At 44.8% G+C, this 22,700-nt stretch overlaps 1 protein-coding gene across 4 annotated transcripts in view; it reads right to left on the minus strand.

Annotated features, from left to right (window-relative positions):
* LOC126191140 (inactive dipeptidyl peptidase 10) overlaps positions 1–22,700 on the minus strand; it is a 1,759,372-nt gene that overhangs the window by 245,517 nt on the left and 1,491,155 nt on the right. For all 4 annotated transcript variants that reach the window (XM_049931893.1, XM_049931895.1, XM_049931894.1 and 1 more), the window contains exons 9-10: positions 7,324–7,520; positions 442–545 (exon numbers count right to left, since the gene is read on the minus strand). In XM_049931893.1, the coding sequence (XP_049787850.1) occupies positions 442–545; positions 7,324–7,520 (301 nt within the window). The remainder of the gene's footprint in view (positions 1–441; positions 546–7,323; positions 7,521–22,700) is intronic.

A 22,700-nucleotide genomic window follows, 5' to 3' on the forward strand; every position in this document is an offset into this window, starting at 1 on the left:
TGGGATTATGAGTAGTATCTGTAGGTGGAAGTGGTGAGTAAGGGAACTGTGTGTGGTCATTCAGCAGTAAGCTTGGGTTTATGAAGAAACGTTTGTTAATTACCTTTATGTCACGGCAGTTCATCTTCCTTTCTTCATGGATATGATTACACAAGGGTTGTGTATGTTTCACTCGTAATGAATAAAATATTCCACAAACAGCGGACGGAACAGTCAGTCAGCGCAGAGCTTAAGATACCAAAACTGATGCAGTCTTTAGGCTCTAAGATATTTTGAAAATAAAATTCAATCAAATACAAGGTGACGCGACATGAGTGACGGCGGCAGACAGATGCACGTCAGCGAGTGCGCCTCCGCTCGTGGGGGCAGAGGCAGTCACCCGGTGAGAGCCGCGCGGTGGGCGGGCTAGTGCTAGTGCTAGTGGGTGACTAAGTGACTCACGTCTCCTCGAGCACGGACGGCGGCCGGATCTCCCAGCGGATGGGCTCGCTGTAGTTGCTCAGGTCCAGGATCCACAGCCGCACGTCCGGGTTCGTCGTGCCTGGCTGCAACAAGAGCCACGCTCCAGCCACGATCTGCGCCGACACCGCACCGTAACACAACACACATACCGGGGCGTTCAGTAAGCAATGCGACACTTCATTCTTCTCGGCCGTTTAAGGAATTTGTTGTGGGATGCCGTGCAATATAATCGCTTCAGTCACTAAAGTTTCTAAAGTTCCGACAGGTATCGGCGCTATATACCGTATAGCCCTCAAAATGGCGTCTGCAAAAGATGTGCGTTCCAAGTAGAGAGCTGTCATTGAGTTTCTTGTCACGGAAAACCAGAGAATCTCAGATACTCACAGGGCCTTGAAGAAACTCAACGGAGAGCTGGCACTGAACAAAAGCACGGTGAGTCGTTGGGCAGGGCGTCTGTCATCACCGCAACGAGGTCGCGCAAACGTGTTCGATCTCCGAGGCAGGGCGACCTCACACAGCTGTGAATGCGACTCCTGTAATGTTGGAACGTGCGGACAGTCTCATTCGAGGTTGTCGGCGAATGAAAATGAAACACTTCGTTGCCCAACTGGGCGTCTTTGTTGGTAGTGCTGACACATTCGTCTCTCAGTTGGGCTACTCAAAGCTATGTGCCCGCTGCGTGCCTCGCCGCCTAACACGAGAGCATAAAGAGCAACGAAGCGCAATCTGTGAGGAATTGTATGCGCGTTTCAAGGATGACCGGACCATTTTTTGTCGAATATCGTTCAGAGGCAGCGAAACATGGGCCCATCACTTCGAACTGGTGCCACACCAACTTTCCTCCGAAGAAAAAGTTCAAAGCCGCAACCTCAGCCTATAAAGTCATGGCGACAGTTTGCTGCAGCTCTGAAGGGGTTATTCTGTTTGATGTGCTTCATCATGGTACAACGATCAACTCTGAAGTGTATTGTGCTACCCTCACGAAACTGAGGAAACGACCTTAGCGTGTTCGTCGCCACAAAAATGCAAACAAACTTATTCTTCATCGTGAAAACGGAAGGCGTCACACACGTCTGCGCACCCGAGAGGAGCTGACAAAGGTTCATTGAACTGTTACTCCTCATCCACCCTACAGCAGGGTCTCGCACTTCCCGACTTCCATCTGTCGGGCCCAACGAAGGATGCCCTGCGCGGGAAGCAGCACGCACACCGTGGGGAGTTTACTGATGCAACAAAACGTTGGCTCCGATGTTGATCAGTAGAGTGGTACTATGCGGGCTTACTGGCATTTCCGGTAAGGCCGTCGCATTGTCCGGAGATTATTTTGAAAACTAGGGTTTTGTACCCGTAACAGTGAGGAATAATATGGTGTATTGGTATCCTGAATAAAACGAACGTGCTTTCAGAAAAAAAATGTGTTGCATTACTTACTGAACGCCCCCACCATTCTATAAGATCGACCGTGCACAGTGTAAAACAAAGAAAACAATCAGAGATTTCTTCAAAGAAATTTGCACTCACCTCAATACACCGTCAGCCATCTTTCGAAGCTGGTGCGGTAGGTTACCTACTCTGGGAACGATCGAAAAAGCGATTTCACTGTGTGAAGCTAGATTACGGGCTCAGACCATGGACGTGGCGCAACAGAAATTTGGTTTTCAGCATTTCATACGATTATTGCTTAAATTTAAGAATTTAAATGCTGTCGTAACCTACTCATGAAGAGATATTACCTTTCTTTAAACGCTGAACATAATCAGACAAGTACTAAAGCTAGAAATAGTATATATCACTCGAGGCAGCGGAGTACAAGGCGCGAAGACTACCCATGCTATATTCAGCCAGTATTTGGGGATTAGAGCACTTAGCGACTTACAACAAACTTTAAATATAACTTCAAACCTTTCTGGATTTTTTTCTCGCTGACACCGCCTGATACAGTAAAACACTCCAGCATCAACATGACGTTTTAATATATTATTTCATTACTGATAACTCTACTCGCAAAACATTTTACAGACAGTAACTACATATACCAGTCAACGTACGTGCAGAATTATTTGTACCAGCCATAGTTCAGCAGTTATCGCGTCATAAACACTGAGATGCATCAAAATCTAGGTTTTACTGCATCAACATGGAGACGTTTCACCCGTGCTAGTTCGATTCCTAAAAGACTCATTTTGGGGAGATACTGCCGAAATACTATTGTAGAGATCCACAGCGACACTTAGTAGTGTTTAGAATTTTTATTAAGTAATTATTTGATAATCGTTTAATTTCTAGATGTCGCGTATTAGACGAGTAGCCATCTCCATTTGTTAAACAGTATTTCAATCATTGCCGCGTGTTACAACGGCTATTTCATTCTAAACAACATTATTTTCCATTTTTTGCGGACGGGCACCTTACCGAGAACTCGTTTAGACAAGTGGACCAGGGCAGGAAAGGGCCAGTTAAGGGAAAACATACAGTGGCGGTACCTCGGCGCCCTTACCCCGCTCGTTCCCCACCTTTACAAGAAGCAGCAGAGGTTGAAAAGTGAATCCATATTAGTATTACATTTGTTTTTCATTTTTCTTATGATCATATAGCAGACTAACTTTAGACCAAGAAAACTTCAAGTCCCTCATTCGCTTCTAAAACATCTTTCTCCGCTTAGAGACACTCATTTTTATTGCAGTCTTGTTGGAGTCACTCCATCAATTTACTGCGACAAGTAACATGGTGTACAGCTGGTTTGTAGAGCCTGCTACTTCGGTGAAATCTCATCGCCCCAGCGCTGTCGAACGCTGAAGGACACCTAACGTCAATGTGAGGCGTCAGCTAACATTCTGTCTCTAACAGAAGTTGTTTCTCATGACCGGATCTGCCAGCCTTAGCTGTTTATCGCAAAGAATTTGATACATTCCGTTTATAGAGAGTTCCAGGAGAATTAGTAAATGGGATTCAAGTCGGGGAACAGGCAGGTCAGTTCATTCGCCGAATACCCCCTCGCCCCAAGAGGTCCACTACTTGCCAGTTCCGTGTGCCACCCATTCTCATTCATAAAAATAGCGTCAGGACCGAATGCACCCCTGAAAAGAGGCACATGGGGAAGAAGTGCAGTGTGTAACGTTGACCGGTTTGTGTACCGTCTTCACAAATTTGGAACTCAGTGCGCCCGTGCAACATTGTCCAACATCGTAACATGGACCACCAAACCGATCACGCTCTACTCTTTTCCTCTAGTCTACGACACGTATTACTAGAAATTAGTTTTAATATATCTTTAGAAGGTAGAAAAAATGCGACAAGTCGCTTTTTTTATGATAATCTACACTGGTGTCCAAAATTAAAGCAACAAACAGAAATTTTGAAACGTTGCGTTTATTTTGCCAGAAAACAGTGTAAACATTAATAGTGAAGTAGAAACAGCGTAAGGAATGCAAAACGTAATCAACTGCGACATGCATGTTGCTAGACATAAATGTTCTTCGATTTTTTCCGACTTAACAGATTTACACACACATTCTGACAACTGTTTAATGTGCTCAGTATTTACAATTTGTACAGAAACCAGATGGCAGTTATAAGAGTTGAGGGACATGAAAGGGAAGCAGTGGTTGGGAAGGGAGTAAGACAGGGTTGTTGCCTCTCCCCGATGTTATTCAATCTGTATATTGAGCAAGCAGTAAAGGAAACAAAAGAAAAATTCGGAGTAGGTATTAAAATCCATGGAGAAGAAATAAAAACTTTGAGGTTCACCGATGACATTGTAATTCTGTCAGAGACAGCAAAGGACTTGGAAGAGCAGTTGAACGGAATGGACAGTGTCTTGAAAGGAGGATATAAGATGGACATCAACAAAAGCAAAACGAGGATAATGGAAAGTAGTCAAATTAAGTCGGGTGATGCTGAGGGAATTAGATTAGGAAATGAGACACTTAAAGTAGTAAAGGAGTTTTGCTATTTAGGGAGTAAAATAACCGATGATGGTCGAAGTAGAGAGGATATAAAATGTAGACTGGCAATGGCAAGGAAAGCCATCGGGCCACATGATTCTGCGACTCTCCTGCTGCCATTCTTCCTATGGTACTCCACAGCAGAGTCTGTAGGTGTCTTCTCTGTCCTGTACTGCACCGTCTGTGTCTGTGTACACAGCGACTGTCGATGTGGCTGCAAACACCAGCCCGCTTGACAGGTGCCCTGACGTCGCTGCCGGCGTTGTTGTCCGTGCAGAACACGATCATTCGTTGACAGTCTGTACGATTATATCGTGAATTCGACACAGGACGGGAAACTAGGAGTTTATATCTTTCATTTGGACTCCAGTGTATTTTGCCTTCACTAGTTTCAGACTGATTTACTCATCATCAGACAACGTCTAACTTGGGACAGAATGTGAAAGTCTGGTTGTGACTTCGCGAAGCCAACGATAGTTAAAGAAAGAAATCTGCCAGTGGTGTCTGACTGATCTGTAGCTTGTCCTGCAGTCTAGATGAGCTTGGAATGTGACAGTTTGGTCGTGAGTTGCCGACGATCACGAATCTGAAAGCAAAATACTATTTGAAGTGTTTTGGGCTCCGCAGAAACGTCAACACATTCCACTTCCGCACAAGTGTTGTTGTTGTTCTTGTTGTTGTGGTCTTCAGTCCTGAGACTGGTTTGATGCAGCTCTCCATGCTACTCTATCCTGTGCAAGCTTCTTCATCTCCCAGTACCTACTGCAACCTACATCCTTCTGAATCTGCTTAGTGTATTCATCTCTTGGTCTCCCCCTACGATTTTTACCCTGCACGCTGCCCTCCAATATTAAATTGGTGATTCCTTGATGCCTCAGAACATGTCCTACGAACCGATCCCTTCTTCTGGTCAAGTTGTGCCACAAACTTCTATTCTCCCCAATCCTATTCAATACTTCCTCATTAGTTATGTGATCTACCCATCTAATCTTCAGCATTCTTCTGTAGCACCACATTTCGAAAGCTTCTATTCTCTTCTTGTCCAAACTATTTACCGTCCGTATTTCACTTCCATACATGGCTACACTCCATACAAATACTTTCAGAAATGACTTCCTGACACTTAAATCTATACTCGATGTTAACAAATAAGTGTCACTCGTCAAAACTGTCACAAAGTCATATAAATGGACATAAGATGTCAAACGAAATACTAATACTCTGCAGCGACCCATCGGAACCCCTTCTACCAAAAACTACTCAGAAAATACTGCCTGTAAATTAAACAAAACACCATCCCAATAGGTCTCGGAAGGCCGAACGGTACCGAGCGACCACAATGTCATCCTCAGCTGATAGGAGTCACCGGATGCGGATATGACGGGGCATGTGGTCAGCACACCGCTCTTCCGACCGTTGTCAGTTTTTAGAACTGGAGCCGCCCATTCTGAATCGTGTAGCTGCTCACCTGGCCTCGCAAGGGCTGAGTGCACCCCGCTCGCCAACAGCGGTCTACAGACGCAGACGGTCACCTAGCCCTGTACCAGCCGAGCCCGACACCGCTTGACTTCTGCGACCTGACAGGAACTAGTGTTAGCACAAGGACAAAGCCGTTGCGATACCGCTCTAAAAGTTCCGAAATTTTATCGGTGGAGTTCGGACTCACGCTTAGAAGCGCCAGGATCTCGCCGCATGGTGAAGAACACCTCGGTTACTTCCTGAGACACTTGAACAGCCTCCATGCCAACATAACATTTACTATGGAAGTAGAAAAGGACAAGAAACTGCCATTTCTAGATGTGCTGGTCACAAGGGACGGCGAAAACCTGGGACACAGCGTGTATCGAAAACCGACACACACGGACCGATACCTGCACAAACTGTCAAACCACCACCCGAGCCACAAAAGAGGCATGATTAGTACGCTCGTAACGAGAGCAGGACGAATATGTGAGCGTCAACACCTCAAACGAGAAATGCAACACCTGGAAGCTGTTCTGAGGAGCAATGGGTACTCCACAAATTACATTAGAAGTGTAACAGAGCCAAACACTCGCCGAAGTAAGGAACCAGAAAAAGAAATGTCGGGTACGGTCTTTCTGCCATACATTCCCAGAGTGACGGACAGAATCGGCTGTATATTGCGCAAACACGGCGTAAAGACGATTTTCAAACCGACAAGGAAGATCAAAGAGTGTCTTAGATCGGCGAAGGAGAAAAGAGACCCACTTGCAATGTCGGGAATATACCGTATACCTTGCACATGCGGAAAAGTTTATGTCGGAGTGACTGGACGATCCATTAACACCAGGATCAAAGAGCATAAGCGACATTGCAGGTTGGGGCAGGTGGAGAAATCGGCCGTGGCAGAGCACGCACTGAATGAGACCGACCACGTAATTAAATTCGTTGACACGGAAGTTCTGTCTGTAGAGAAGCACTATCACACGCGATTGTTCAGAGAAGCTGTAGAAATCCAAAAACACGCGAACAGTTTCAACAAGAAAGAGGAAAGCCTTAAGGTAAACGGATCCTGGCTTCCCGTACTGCAGCGAACCACCGACGCAGGTAGCAAGAGCAGAACCGCACCGGAAATGACCGCGGAGAAGCCCTCGGACGTTGGCACGCCAGGTACATATAGCCTGCGGCCGCGAGCTCGCCTCTAGTTCACCACCGGCAATGGAGGGTAAAGCTTTGACAATGCCAGCCACTCGTGCTGGCGAAACGTCAGAAAAATCATTAGATGAACGTCGGCCGAAGAACCCGAGACAGAAGCCAATAGGCAGTTTGTCAACAAGTGGCCACGAAAGCCTTAACAATTTTGTATCTCGCCGCATTGCTGCTCAGCGTCACGAGTTGAGGGTGGCATAACTGGTGGGGAGCTCGGTTGGACAGAGCAACACAGCGCACTACTCACCGTGGGGAAGCGGACGCTACGCGACTCTGGGAAGGTGGACCAGGTGCCGAAGCCGCCCGAGATGGCGCCAGAAGACGCGCCGGCGCCGAACCAGGGGAACGCCAGCGAGCGCACCTCCGAGTCGTTGAAGGTGGCGAACAGCACGTGCGAGCCGTCCGCGGACCCCCACAGCGCCTCCGGCGTCGTCAGCACGTCCTCTGGCGGCACACGCAACGACCAACTCTAAGGCGTCTGGTGGAGAGGCTGGGTGCAGCAGTGCCAGCAGCAGTGGCGGGGAATTTATAAATGGGCATTTTCCCGAAGCAGGTTTAGATGCAGAAAATCTGGACATTTATTAAAAAGTACTTTTTAACCTTTTACTGCTAAGATGTATAATTTACTAATTAAAACAAGCGATACGACAATACTCATGATATTGAAAGTTAGTAGATGTATGCATTTAAACCTAAGTATATCATTCATTGCCTATATTACTAAGAATTAAAGGAAAGAAGAGAGAAGGATGGTTTTTTATTAAAAACAAAATTTTTTTACTGGCATCCAGTACCGCGGAGGGGCATGTGTTGGTGACAGCTGCTTATATTTATAATAACCTTAATGACCTTTTTTTATCAGTTCTGTTCTTCACTCTCGGTCTCTCTCTTGCACTCGTACAGTGTACAGTCACACAGTATCTCTCTCTTTCTCTCCCGCGCACGCGTTCACACACACACACACACACACACACACACACACACACACACACACATACACACCGTGTTGAACGGCTGTGTACTGATAGCTGGTATTTAAAAAACATCTCTGAATATTACTGAAGAATGATTACTCATAACAAAATTATTACTGAATATATTAAACAGCTAGCATTAAATGCATTCTTAAATGTGAAACTGTTTTGTGGGTCGAAAAAAAAAGTTTTATTGTCAGATGTAGCGTCATTTGTGCCAGTCTATAGTTTACTGTTCTGCTCGTTTCTTTATCTGCTTCTGTGTGACAACACTGCACTGAAAATAAAATTGACCTCATTAAGGATGTAAAAAGTTACGTTTGCATTTCAAATTATTCTCCCTAATCTCTCTTCCCTAACTCTGAAGCAGCTTTTTCAACTTGATTACCAAACCACTAAAGAAGCAGTGTGGCAAAACACCTTTTCCAATACAAAATGACAGCTTAACGTTTTTTATAAGCACCTTTTATCAATTAATTTTACACCGCTAGCCAGCGCCGATAACACTGTCGTACCTCAACGGACTCGAGTGTGTGGTTAAAGGATTCTTCAAGAGGAATTCATAACAAAACGTGTCTGGGGGAGTGAGGAGGAGGCAAATTTGGATTACTGTAGTACCAGTCTTAAATAGAGAACTCGATACGAAGTTACACCTAATCTCACGAGACATGTGAGAACATTTAACTAATTATTTCATTGACCAGAGACTGTATCTAAGAAAAGTATCTTTAATGATATAGTCGAGTACAATAGATATATCTCATATGCTGCAATAAAGGTTCGTCATCACTATATTTATTTTAAAATAAACAAATTAATTACGAAAAGTAGAAAGAACTAACAATTCAAATAACACTTCATTCGTCTATTAAATCAGTTTATTCCTGAAATTTTCGAAAATTTGCTCGAGATATTGAAAATTAAACTTTATTATTCAGTACTCTGTTACCATTCTCCTGATTGTAACAGTGCGGGTAGATTCATTAAAAACATTTTATTTAGTTAACTATAATGAAATTACGATGGCCACTCAATGTATGTTCCATAGAACTTCAACACAGATGAGGTCTGTGTGTTAGCATTCACATACTTCAATTAAAATCTCCTTTCTCCGCATCTGAGGGTCAGCATTTCTTTTCCAAAAAAATATTTTGTTTAAAAAGTTATTAACTACAGTTAGTTTCGAATTTTGGAACGTTCTCTTGTAAAATAAAAAAAAAAAAAATTAACCGATGCTACAAGCTCCAACTATATTCATGTTACTACCGTCTGTGTACGACGTCAACGTGCAATAATCAGTCACAGGTGTCAGGTGGCAGCACTAGCAGTGGAGGTCGCGACAGCCAGCGCAGTCGGTGTCAGAACACGGAAACGGAGAGCTTTATCTGACGTCCAAAAGGGCATGAGTATTGGCTTTCGGGTCAATGGTGCAAGCATTTCCGAAACGGGCTGTTCACCTACCGCCGCGGTTAAAGTAAATCGTGCATGGCAAAGCGCCACAATCCAAAACCTGCGGCAAAGCAGCTGTGGTGCATCGCTCAGTTGAACTAAGGGGCTCCCGCCAGTCTCTCTCCTCAACGACAGTTCAGCGAACAATTGCTGCGTATGGGCAGCCGCAGCAGACAACAGCAGAGCTATGGTGACTGCTGTTCATCAGTGTCGAAGGCTGTAATTTGCACGCTAGTACGCAACTGGACGTGCACTGAGTGGCAACAGGTGTCCTTTTGAGATGAATCACGTTTTATGCTCTGTAGGGCAGATGACTGTTGGCGCGCACGGCGTGAAACGACTGAAAGGAGACACCCTGCAACAATCGTCCGGAGGCTGAAGGCCGGAGGAGGGAGCATGATCGTCTGGGGAGTATTCCCTGGGTGATCTCGTCATTCTGGAAGACACAATGGATCAACAGAAGTATGCATCTATCCTTGGTGACCAAAGCTATGCACAATGCCATCTACCAGCAGGACAATGCAACATGTCACACAGCTCGCAATGTACACGCACTTCGTTCTAAGAGCACTAGGATGCGTATGCCGCACTCCACTGGCCATGACACCCACCGATTGAAACCTAATCGATAATCTGTGGGACCACCTCGATCGGGTTGTAAGCGCCATTCACCCTCGACCAAGAACCCTACAGCAGATGGCCACAGCACTGAAGTCAGCATGGCTCCACATCCCTGTTCGTACCTTCCACAACGTCACTCACGCTCTTCCTGCACGTCTCGCAGCAGTCCATGTTCCAAATGGTGGTTATTCAGGCTTTTGACGTGTGGTCACATTAGTGTGAATGGACCGTATATATTCCTATAACTTTTATTTTCTGGCTTCTGAATATATATACTCTCATCAAAATTAATGTACAAATTAGAAAATTATTTTAATCAAAAAGTTTCTATTTCTCGAACATTATTGCTGGATATGCAAGATTGCTAATACGATGAACCCTCTGCCAGGCACTTAAATGTGATTTGCAGAGTATCCATGTACATGTAGGTGTAATACATGAGTTGCAAGCCAACTGCAGTTCCGCATGTGTTATGTCTTCGTCATATAAACAATATCAGTTCACGAAACTTACTGGCACATTAAGGCTGTGAGGCGGACCGGGTCTCGAACAAGGACCTTTGCCTCTCTCGGGTAAATGCTCTACCGACTAAGCTTTCCAAGCACTTTTCACGACTCGCCTTCACAGCTCTACTTCTGCCAGTACCTCATCTCCAGCATTCCAAACCTCAATGAAGTTCTCCCGCGAAACTTGCAGGCCTAAGACTCCTGGAAGAAAGGATATTGCTGATACATGGCTTAGCCACAGCCCGTGGGTTCGATTCCCAGTCCTACATACAGCTTTAATCTGCCACGAAGTTTCATATCAGCGCACATTCCGCTGTATAGTGAAAATTCATTCCTAACTTGTATTTTCTTTTCGTTTTGTAAAGTTGCTATGATGGGTCTTAGTCTATTTTTTACTTAGTCTATTTTTTACTTTCAAGTCGTAAATATATTAAGTCTGATCTCTTACTAAATTTATTCCCTTTCATCTGAACATGTTTATTTTGTTCCACTTGTGTGATGAAGAGTTATGAAAAGGTATTTTGACGTTCATAATTCATGAAAAAGGGACAGATATGTGTTTCAAACAACACGTAATAAATCAGACGAGGTGGAAAGAGAGTAAAACGTAAGTGAGAAGGTTGTTTTGTACTGTAATTATTTCTTCCAAATATTAAATAAATGTGGTTCATGGTGTGGGTTCCTGTAGTCATCTCCTAGTTCATGAACCACGGGCAACGTATGAGTGGCCAAGTAAGTGGTCCCGACAGTCGGGATACCAGTTACTTTGGAATAAGGCTGGGCATCTCGGACATATTCTGAGTCGTGGTCACCTTTGTGCTCATACGGCAAAGACTACCAAATCCACCGCTTAGTCCCTCAGCCGTTAGGGGTAAAACCCAATGGGACTCGGGGCACGTAAGGCTAGCAACCTGCTTCCCTGGTACTTTAAATATGATGCTGGCAATAATCAGAGCAAAATGCCTCGGACCTTTGGAGGTGACGGAGTCCCACCTCTAACTGACAAACCAGGGACTCCTAAGATACGACTTGGCAAACAAATGGTAATGAGATGGGGAGCTATTAATATCAATGGGGGCTACTCTGGGAAGAAGGTAGAGCTGGCAGAGGCTGCAAGTAAGATGGGGCTGGACGTTTTAGCTGTTAGTGACATTCGGGTAAGGGGTGAGAAAGAAGAGGAAGTGGGAGAATAAAAGGTCTACCTGTCAGGAGTCAAAGCAGGAATAGCACAATGGGGTGTAGGGCTTTACATCAGGAAAAAAATGGAACCCAGCGTAGTTGCAATAAGGTATGTAAACGAACGACTGATGTGGATAGATTTGACAGTGTCTAGCAAAAAAATTAGGATTGTGTCAGTATATTCACATTGTGAAGGGACAGATGAAGATAAGATGGATAGTTTTTATGAGGCACTCAGTGATGTAGTTGTTAGAGTAAAGGACAAGGACAGTGTTCTGCTCATGGGTGATTTTAACGCCAGGATTGGAAATCGAACACAAGGGTATGAAAAGGTTATGGGTAAATTTGGAGAGGATATGGAGGCCAACAGGAACGGGAAACAACTCTTGGATTTCTGTGCCAGTATGGGCTTAGTAATCACAAACTCCTTTTTTAAACATAAGAACATTCACCAGTATACTTGGGAAGGCAGGGGAACCAGATCTGTCATTGACTATATAATAACAGATCAGGAATTCAGGAAGACTGTGAGGGACACACGTGTATTCAGGGGATTCTTTGATGACACTGATCATTATTTAATCTGCAGTGAAATTGGGATTGTGAGGCCGAAAGTGCAGGAGGTCAGGTCCATATGTAGGAGGATAAGAGTGGAGAAACTTCAGGATAAGGAAATCAGGCACAAGTACATAACAGCGATCTCAGAAAGGTACCAGTTAGTTGAATGTAGTCAGTTACAGTCATTGGAAAAGGAATGGACAAGGTACAGGGACACAGTACTAGAAGTGGCTAAAGAATGTCTTGGAACAGTAGTGTGTAAAAGTAGGATGAAGCAAACAGCTTGGTGGAATGATACAGTCAAGGCAGCCTGTAAAAGGAAAAAGAAGGCGTATCAAAAATGGCTACATACCAGAACCCAGGTAGACAGAGGAAGTTATGGTGAAGAAAGAAACAAAGCCAAACAGATAATTGCAGTATCCAAGAAGAAATCGTGGGAAGACTTTGGAAACAGGTTGGAGACTATGGGTCAAGCTGCTGGAAAACCATTTTGGAGTGTAATTAACAGTCTTCGAAAGGGAGGTAAGAAGGAAATGACAAGTATTTTGGATAGCTCAGGAAAACTGCTGGTGAATCTTGTGGATGCCTTGGACAGATGGAGGGAATATTTTGAAGAGTTGCTCAATGTAGGTGAAAATGCGATCAGTAATGTTTCAGATTTCGAGGTAGAATGGGATAGGAATGATGATGGAAATAGGATCACATTTGAGGAAGTGGAAAAAATGGTCAATAGATTGCAGTGAAATAAAGCGGCTGGGGTGGATGAAATTAAGTCGGAACTCATCAAATACAGTGGAATGTCAGGTCTTAAATGGCTACACAGGATAATTGAAATGGCCTGGGAGTCGGGACAGGTTCCATCGGACTGGAAAAAAGCAGTAATCACATCTATCTTTAAACATGGAAACAGAAAAGATTGTAACAACTACAGAGGTATCTCTTTAATCAGCGTTGTGGGTAAAATCTTCTCAGGTATTGTAGAAAGGAAAGTGCGAGTATTAGTTGAGGACCAATTGGATGAAAATCAGTGTGGGTTTAGGCCTCTTAGAGGTTGTCAGGACCAGATCTTTAGCTTACGGCAAATAATGGAGAAGTGTTACGAATGGAACAGGGAATTGTATCTATGCTTTATAGATCTAGAAAAGGCATATGACCGGGTTCCTAGGAGGAAGTTATTGTCTGTTCTACAAGATTATGGAATAGGAGGTAAACTTTTGCAAGCAATTAAAGGCCTTTACATGGATAGTCAGGCAGCAGTTAGAGTTGACGGTAAATTGAGTTCATGGTTCAGAGTAGTTTCAGGGGTAAGACAAGGCTGCAACCTGTCTCCACTGTTGTTCATATTACTTATGGATCATATGTTGAAAACAATAGACTGGCTGGGTGAGATTAAGATATGTGAACACAAAATAAGCAATCTTGCATATGCGGATGACTTAGTTGTGATGGCAGATTAGATTGAAAGTTTGCAAAGTAATATTTCAGAGCTAGATCAGAAATGTAAGGACTATGGTATGAAGATTAGCATCTCCAAAACGAAAGTAATGTCAGTGGGAAAGAAATATAAACGGACTGAGTGCCAAATAGGAGGAACAAAGTTAGAACAGGTGGACGGTTTCAAGTACTTAGGATGCATATTCTCACAGGATGGCAACATAGTGAAAGAACTGGAAGCGAGGTGTAGCAAAGCTAATGCAGTGAGCGCTCAGCTACGATCTACTCTCTTCTGCAAGAAGGAAGTCAGTACCAAGACTAAGTTATCTGTGCACCGTTCAATCTTTCGACCAACTTTGTTGTATGGGAGCGAAAGCTGTGTGGATTCAGGTTACCTTATGAACAAGGTTGAGGTTACGGATATGAAAGTAGCTAGGGTGATTGCAGGTACTAGTAGATGGGAACAATGGCAGGAGGGTGTCCACAATGAGGAAATCAAAGAAAAACTGGGAATGAACTCTATAGATGTAGCAGTCAGGGCGAACAGGCTTAGATGGTGGGATCATGTTACACGCATGGGAGAAGCAGGGTTACCCAAGAGACTCATGGATTCAGCAGTAGAGGGTAGGAGGAGTCGGGGCAGACCGAGGTTAAGGTACCTGGATTCGGTTAAGAATGATTTTGAAGTAATAGGTTTAACATCAGAAGAGGCACCAATGTTAGCACTGAATAGGGGATCATGGAGGAACTGTATAAGGGGGGCTATGCTCCAGGCTGAACGCTGAAAGGCATAATCAGTCTTAAATGATGATGATGATGATTAAATAAATGGCGCAAGAAAGGCGAATATATGTAAATAACATACGCGTTTCTTTGTTTGAAGTTTAATTTTGCTGCATTCTAATATGGGAAGAAATATTACAATATATGTCTTACAAAAATAATTACAGGTGAGGAAGTGGATTCCATCTTCATAGATTTCCAAAAGGCGTTACACTCTTACGCATCGTCGACTACTAGCCAAGATACGAAGACGTAGGGTGCCTTCGCTGATAAGTTGAGGCTCAAGTAATATTTGCCTGACAGAACCCAGTACGTTATATTGGATAGCGCATGATCAGCAGAACCCTAAGCAACACTGGATCGGATCCAACGAGGCTTACTACGACTTCTAATGTTATAAATATACATAAAAGATGCATTACACTGAAGCGCCAAAGAAACTGGTATAGGCATGCATATTCAAATGCAGGCATATGTAAACATTTGGAATGATATGGGGTCCCTGATAGGTCTAGATTTCACTCTGACAGGTGACACGTAAGCATCCTGTCTGATCACATGCATCTACACTCCTGGAAATGGAAGAAAGAACACATTGACACCGGTGTGTCAGACCCACCATACTTGCTCCGGACACTGCGAGAGGGCTGTACAAGCAATGATCACACGCACGGCACAGCGGACACACCAGGAACCGCGGTGTTGGCCGTCGAATGGCGCTAGCTGCGCAGCATTTGTGCACCGCCGCCGTCAGTGTCAGCCAGTTTGCCGTGGCATACAGAGCTCCATCGCAGTCTTTAACACTGGTAGCATGCCGCGACAGCGTGGACGTGAACCGTATGTGCAGTTGACGGACTTTGAGCGAGGGCGTATAGTGGGCATGCGGGAGGCCGGGTGGACGTACCGCCGAATTGCTCAACACGTGGGGCGTGAGGTCTCCACAGTACATCGATGTTGTCGCCAGTGGTCGGCGGAAGGTGCACGTGCCCGTCGACCTGGGACCGGATCGCAGCGACGCACGGATGCACGCCAAGACCGTAGGATCCTACGCAGTGCCGTAGGGGACCGCACCGCCACTTCCCAGCAAATTGGGGACACTGTTGCTCCTGGGGTATCGGCGAGGACCATTCGCAACCGTCTCCATGAAGCTGGGCTACGGTCCCGCACACCGTTAGGCCGTCTTCCGCTCACGCCCCAACATCGTGCAGCCCGCCTCCAGTGGTGTCGCGACAGGCGTGAATGGAGGGACGAATGGAGACGTGTCGTCTTCAGCGATGAGAGTCGCTTCTGCCTTGGTGCCAATGATGGTCGTATGCGTGTTTGGCGCCGTGCAGGTGAGCGCCACAATCAGGACTGCATACGACCGAGGCACACAGGGCCAACACCCGGTATCATGGTGTGGGGAGCGATCTCCTACACTGGCCGTACACCACTGGTGATCGTCGATGGGACACTGAATAGTGCACGGTACATCCAAATCGTCATCGAACCCACCGTTCTGCCATTCCTAGACCGGCAAGGGAACTTGCTGTTCCAACAGGACAATGCACGTCCGCATGTATCCGGTGCCACCCAACGTGCTCTAGAAGGTGTAAGTCAACTACCCTGGCCAGCAAGATCTCCGGATCTGTCCCCCATTGAGCATGTTTGGGACTGGATGAAGCGTCGTCTCACGCGGTCTGCACGTCCAGCACGAACGCTGGTCCAACTGAGGCGCCAGGTGGAAATGGCATGGCAAGCCGTTCCACAGGACTACATCCAGCATCTCTACGATCGTCTCCATGGGAGAATAGCAGCCTGCATTGCTGCGAAAGGTGGATATACACTGTACAAGTGCCGACATTGTGCATGCTCTGTTGCCTGTGTCTATGTGCCTGTGGTTCTGTCAGTGTGATCATGTGATGTATCTGACCCCAGGAATGTGTCAATAAAGTTTCCCCTTCCTGGGGCAATGAATTCACGGTGTTCTTATTTCAATTTCCAGGAGTGTATTCATGTCCATTGTACATTGCGACGGACTTGGGAACTTCAAGCAGGACAATGCGATATCCCCCCACACGTCCAGAATTGCTACAGAGTGGCTCCAGGAACACACTTATGAGTTTATACACTTACGCTGGCCATCAGAGTCTTCATACATAGACATTATCGAGCATATCTGGGATGCCTTGCAACGTGCTGTTCAGAAGAGATCGCCATCCTTTCATACTCTTACGGATTTACTGGCAGCCCTACAGGATTCATGGTGAAAATTTCTTCCAGCACTACTTCAGACATTAGTTGAGCCATGCCATTTCATGTTGCGGGACTTCTGCGTGCTTGCGGGGGCCCTACACGATATTCGGCAGGTGTACCAGTTTCTTTGGCCCTTCAGTATATAAACGACAAGCAGAAGTATAAGATTGTTCGCTGACGATGCCGTACAGTGTACAGGGTAGCATCGCCACTGCACGATCGTAAAAATTGCGGAAAGACGTGGGCAAAATTCCCACTTGATGTAATGAATGCTAACTCCCTTTAAATATGAATAAACGTACGACAAAGCGTATAATAAAGAGAAGGAGCCAGAGAGAATGTAATTATAAGGTAGGTGCTAAATTCTGGATGACGTTACGTCGTATAAGTATAGAAAGTTAATACTGAGAAGGGACATGAAACTTCTCTCTGACTCCTTCCTCCCCATATATTTGACCGTTTCCTTTTCTCCTTTCTTCGTCGATCCCCTCCTCGCACTCTCTATGCCCATTTCCTTCTCCCTTATGTGCTTGTTTCTTACTCGCCCCCCCCCTCTCCGCCCCCCTTCCCCTTTGTTTATCTCATCCTCCCCGCCTATCTCCCTATCCAACTCCTCCTGCCCCCATCTCTTTGGAGTGTTCTTGGCTGAACACGCCCCCTCATACCAACTATGGACACAATAGTGTCCAGTTCATCCCATGTTTCCGTTTGGTAATCTAGATACGGTTTGGGATGTACTCGTACCCCGACATAAGTGTGTACCCATATTTATTTTCGTGTCATCAGTCTCTTTTGAGTGATTTGATGCAGCCTGCCACGAATTCCTTTCCTGTGCCAACTCTTCATCTCAGAACGGCAATCACACTCCATGCCTTCGCCCACCTTTTTTGGATGTATTCCCTATAATTTTTCGCCTCTACTGCTCCCTCAAGTACAATGGAATTTATTCTCTGAAATCTTAACACATATCTTACCATCTTGCTCCTTCATCGAGTCAGTCTTTGACACAAATTCCTTTCCTCGCCAATTCTGCAGTAACCCTCCTTATTTATCTTATCAATTCCATTAATTTCCGATAGCCATCGGTAACACCACATCTCAAACTATGATTTTGTTATTTCTCAGTTTTCCCGCAAAGAGTTATTTACTTCCATACAATACTATGCTGTAATACCACTTTTTCAAAAATTACTTTCCCAAATTAAGGCCTGTAATGCTAGCAACTTATTTTAGCGAGAAAGCCTGCTTATTATATTTCCTTGTTTCCTCTATTTGCTTCCGGAGTTGTAGAATTCCTCCACTTCGTCTACTACATACTCGCAACCTTTATATTAAGTTCACCAATAATCTCATTTTTTTGCTCCTCATTACTTTAAGAGTTCTGTGGCTTGTTTCCAACCCACATTCTGTGCTCATTAAATTGTTATTTTCATTCATATAGGCACTTACACAAATGACAGCAATGTCATCTTCGAATTTAATCTTCTTGTCTATTTCACCGTGAATTTTAATCCTACTGAACATACTTTCCTTTATTTGCGTCAGTTCTTCTTCCGTGAGAGCAGTAGGAGAGACAGGTTGTGTCTTTGCCTTATGCCTTTTCAATCCGAGCACTTCGCTCTTCTTATCCATTCTTATTGTGCCCTCTTGGTTCTCGTATAAACGACCTATTATCCATCTTTCCCTGCTTCTTACAATGGCTTTTGTGAGGATTTTGAACACCTTGCACCTAGTATGATGTCAAACATAATGCGTCTCTACCAGAATAACCTTTTCATACCCAACTCACTCTTTGATCAAGGGACTTACTGAAAGCAATGGTTCAAGGCAGTCAGGTACATGCAATATCTCTCGAATTCAGAAAAGCATTTGACTGGGTACCACATCTACTAAAATTACCATCATACGGAGAACCAAGCGAAATTTTGGACTAGATTGAATATTTTTTGGTAGGGAGGAGACAGCATGTCATCTTGAACGGAGCGCCATTGACAAGTGTAGAAATAACTTTGGGTGTGTCCGAGGAAAGTGTACGGGAACCGTTGCAGTTCGTGTACATGAATGAATAGTAAATTCGGACACTCCGCAGATGATGCAGTTATCTATAATGAAGTACTGTCTGAAAGAAGCTGTACAGTATTCAGTTAGAGCTTGATAAGAATTCAAAGTGATGCCATGATTGGCAACTTGCTTTAAATGTTCAGAAATGTCAAACTGTGCACTTCACAATACGAAAAAAACATAGTATGCTATGACTATAATATAAATGAGTCACGGTTGGATCCAGCCAACTCACGCAAATATTGGGTGTAAGACTGTGAGGATATGAAATGGAATGAGCGTATGGGATCAGTCGTAGGTAAAGCATGTGGCAGACTGCGTTTCACTGGTAGAATACTAGGGGAACACAATCAGTCTAGAAAGCAGACAGCGTGAAAGAACACTGGTGCGACACATCCCAGAACATTAGTCAGGTTTGTGGGACTCATAACAAATAGGAGTAACAGGGGATATAAAAAAGGTAAACAAAGGGCCGAACAAATGGTCAGAGGTATTTTCGACCATGGCAGAGTGTCACGAAGATGCTCAAAGAACTGAACTGACATACGCTTTAAGATAGACGCAAACTATCTCATGAAAATTACGTACTTAGAAAGTATCTAGAACGAAACGTGATGAATCTAGGAACATACTACAATCTACTACCTCGCACTGTAGTAGAAAATATTAGACCAATCACAGCGCGGACATAGGCGTTTAAGCTATTGAGCTCTTCCCGCGTTCCATACGTCAACGAAATGGGAAAAAGCCCTAATAACTATTACAATGGGACGTGTCCTCTGCCATGCGTTTAACAGTGGTTCACAGAATGTAGATGTGAACTGCCTTTCTGGCGACTTTAGTTTTCCTAAAGCCAGATTGCTCGCCACCTGCCAGATCTTCCATTTCGTTTTAGATTCTATTGTATATTATATCAGCAAATTGCGGGGATGAGATATTAAATGCTTTAGTGCAGGGGAACTCTTACGAAACTTCGAGCCTGCGAAGGCAGTGTTCTGGTACCACTCGTAATCTGTGTACCACGTGACGTTCGGTGCACAGTCACACGTGTTGCTTCCACCGTATAGCCAGGAGGGAATTCCGAACGTTCGAGCAATAGCTCACCTGTTGCTGACGAGGAATGGGCTGGCGATGCCCCACTGTTGCAATCCGCGATGGTCGATGACTACCCCAGGGATCAACAAATCGCAGCCAACGACAGTTTGATGCTAGAGGTTGAGATTTTCTCCGAATAACTGAACAGCTTCCCCGAATAACTTCATGGTGGGGGAGCGTTAAAAACAAGGGATCTTCACGATCTCGGGATTGGAATCTCCGACGCGTCTTGCCCACGCTGTGCTCAAATGTCGCTCTTATGGCGAATGGAAGTGGTATTGATATCCCAGTCCCCTGCCACACAAACTACTCCATTCGCTGTGGCGACTATAGCACCCGCTATTGAACACAGTATCTCTCGTTTATTCAGATGCTCGTGAGTGGAATAGCGTCTCTCGTTGTGTCCTGAACTACCTGTAAACCTGTTTAGTCGAGACGGCAGAAGAAGTTCCCTAACAGCTGGCAGTACTATTGCCAGCTTTCAACAGCGACAACACTGCGGAGGCGTCGGCCGGGGTGACCGCTTCTAGACGCAACAGTCAGGAACCGCGCGACCGCTACGGTCGCAGGTTCGAATTCTGCCTCGGGCATGGATGGGTGTAATGTCCTTAGGTTAGTTAGGTTTAATTAGTTCTAAGTTATAGGGGGCTGATGACCTCAGATGTTAAGTCCCATGTGCTCAGAGCCATTCGAACCATTATTTATTGTTTTTGGAATAAAATGACACATTGTTGCAATTTTGCACAGTGCCGAAATCCATTGTTTTCTCAACATTTCTTGGCACGCGTTTCCCAGCATATGACTGAATGAAATGAGATTGTCGTTTGAGCAACGTAAAGCTATATTGACGTAGTATTGGAAGTACGAAAACATGATGGAGGTACAATGGCAATGTCGTAATGTGTACGAACTCAGCCACCAACACGTACAACCATTTATCGTATTCGGGATACATTTTAAGCAGACGTTACTGTTCGTGAAGTGTATAAGGAGAGGTCTGGCAGACCAAAAACATCAACCCGTCCAGTTTCCAGCGCTGCTGCATTGCAACATTTGGCTAGATCACCTCAAAAATCTGTGAAGCAGGTTTGCACATGAAATAGGGGTGAGCCGATCGAACGAACGACGTATTCTGAAGGCTGCAGAGTGGAAAATATACGTTTCACGGTCGCTGCACGCTGTGAACGAGGACGACCCGTGAGTACTGCGAGTGGTTTGAAGACATGCTTCGCGAGGATGAACAGCTTGCTGGGATGGTTATCTGGTCTGACAAGGCACTATTCAAACTAAACGGTACTGTATACCGCCACAACTGCATGTACTGGCCTCCTGAAAAGCCTCACGTTCACGTGAACAAACATATTCATCTACCGGGTGTTAATGTGTGGTGTGGTCTGCCATCGCGCGGTTTGATTGACCCATTCTTCTTTGAAGGTAGCGTAACTGGCGAGGTGTATCTTCATACGATGCAAACATCAGTTTTAACCGTCATCCGAGAGGCGTTTGGAAATAAAAGATTTTACCTACAACAGGATGGCGCTCCGCGTTACTACCACAGAGATATCGGAGCATACTTGGATGAAAATCTACCTGGACGATGGATAGGTCGAAGAGGAGCTGCTGAGTACCCACCACGGTCTCCAGCCCTTACACCTCTTGACTTCTACCTATGAAGTTTATCAACTGAAACCACCTATACTGAACGAGCTCGGAGAAACCATCGAGGCGTCCTGTGCAGCTATCATGCCGGCAGCACTGACAGCCGTAGATCAGTCAACAGTTCAGCGGCATCGCCGTTCTTTGGCTGCTAATGGGGGTCACTTTGAACACACAAAATAACCTTCCCCCGTGCAAGAATTGTAATGGTATGTTATTTTGTTCCAGTAATATCGACTATCAAAGCGTGTCTACATTTTTATGGACCTCTCTGTGCACAAAATTGCGTTATGTGATTGGTTAAGAAGACTAGCGAAGCGGCAGCGCCAGGTCCACTGCAACTGTAAGGGGCTTCCCTCGCCAACAGTACTGTAGTCGCGCCCGATGTAGCACCACGTCGGGGCGTATACAGTGTGTCACCCACAGGGAGCCAACGAGGGGAGTCCCAGTGATCTGACAGAGCACTATGGTCTCTAAGCATGGAATTTCAGCACGCCCTGTAACGACGCAGTGATCGGACCAATGTTTTCGTTCCGTACATTTTAACTGGTGGTAAGGATTCTTTGGAATATATGAGTTGTACAGGCCCAATGCACTGCAACTAACAACCGCACCTCACAGACTGTCCTGTTCTCTTCAATTCTGCACATGCCGATAGGATTTGAATCAGTGCCCTGACATCAGTTCCTTGAAACAGTACGACGCAGTTCTCAAAAACCTCGAAAAAATCGCCTTTGAAAATCATAGGATTTTCTAGGGCTGTTTAGTAAAAAAAACTTTTGCTAGCTATAAACAAAGTCGTGGGTAGCTGAATTTGTATCATAAGCACTGGCAGTTATGCGGTCGCTGATTCGAAACTAGTATGTAACAACATATTTTTAATTTCTATTCAATTTAAATATATTTTAACAAATACGAATGTTAATTAACAAATACTGAGTCATACTTTTTAATAAAAAATATCTTTTCATTTTCAATTTCATTACTAACTGCATGAAAATAACAGTATTCATAATAAATTAAAACGTGGTGCAAAAATGCGAAACGTCAAAGAGAAATCAAATGTTGTTCTG

Source organism: Schistocerca cancellata, chromosome 6, assembly GCF_023864275.1.
Source record: "Schistocerca cancellata isolate TAMUIC-IGC-003103 chromosome 6, iqSchCanc2.1, whole genome shotgun sequence".
Lineage (NCBI taxonomy): Eukaryota > Metazoa > Arthropoda > Insecta > Orthoptera > Acrididae > Schistocerca > Schistocerca cancellata.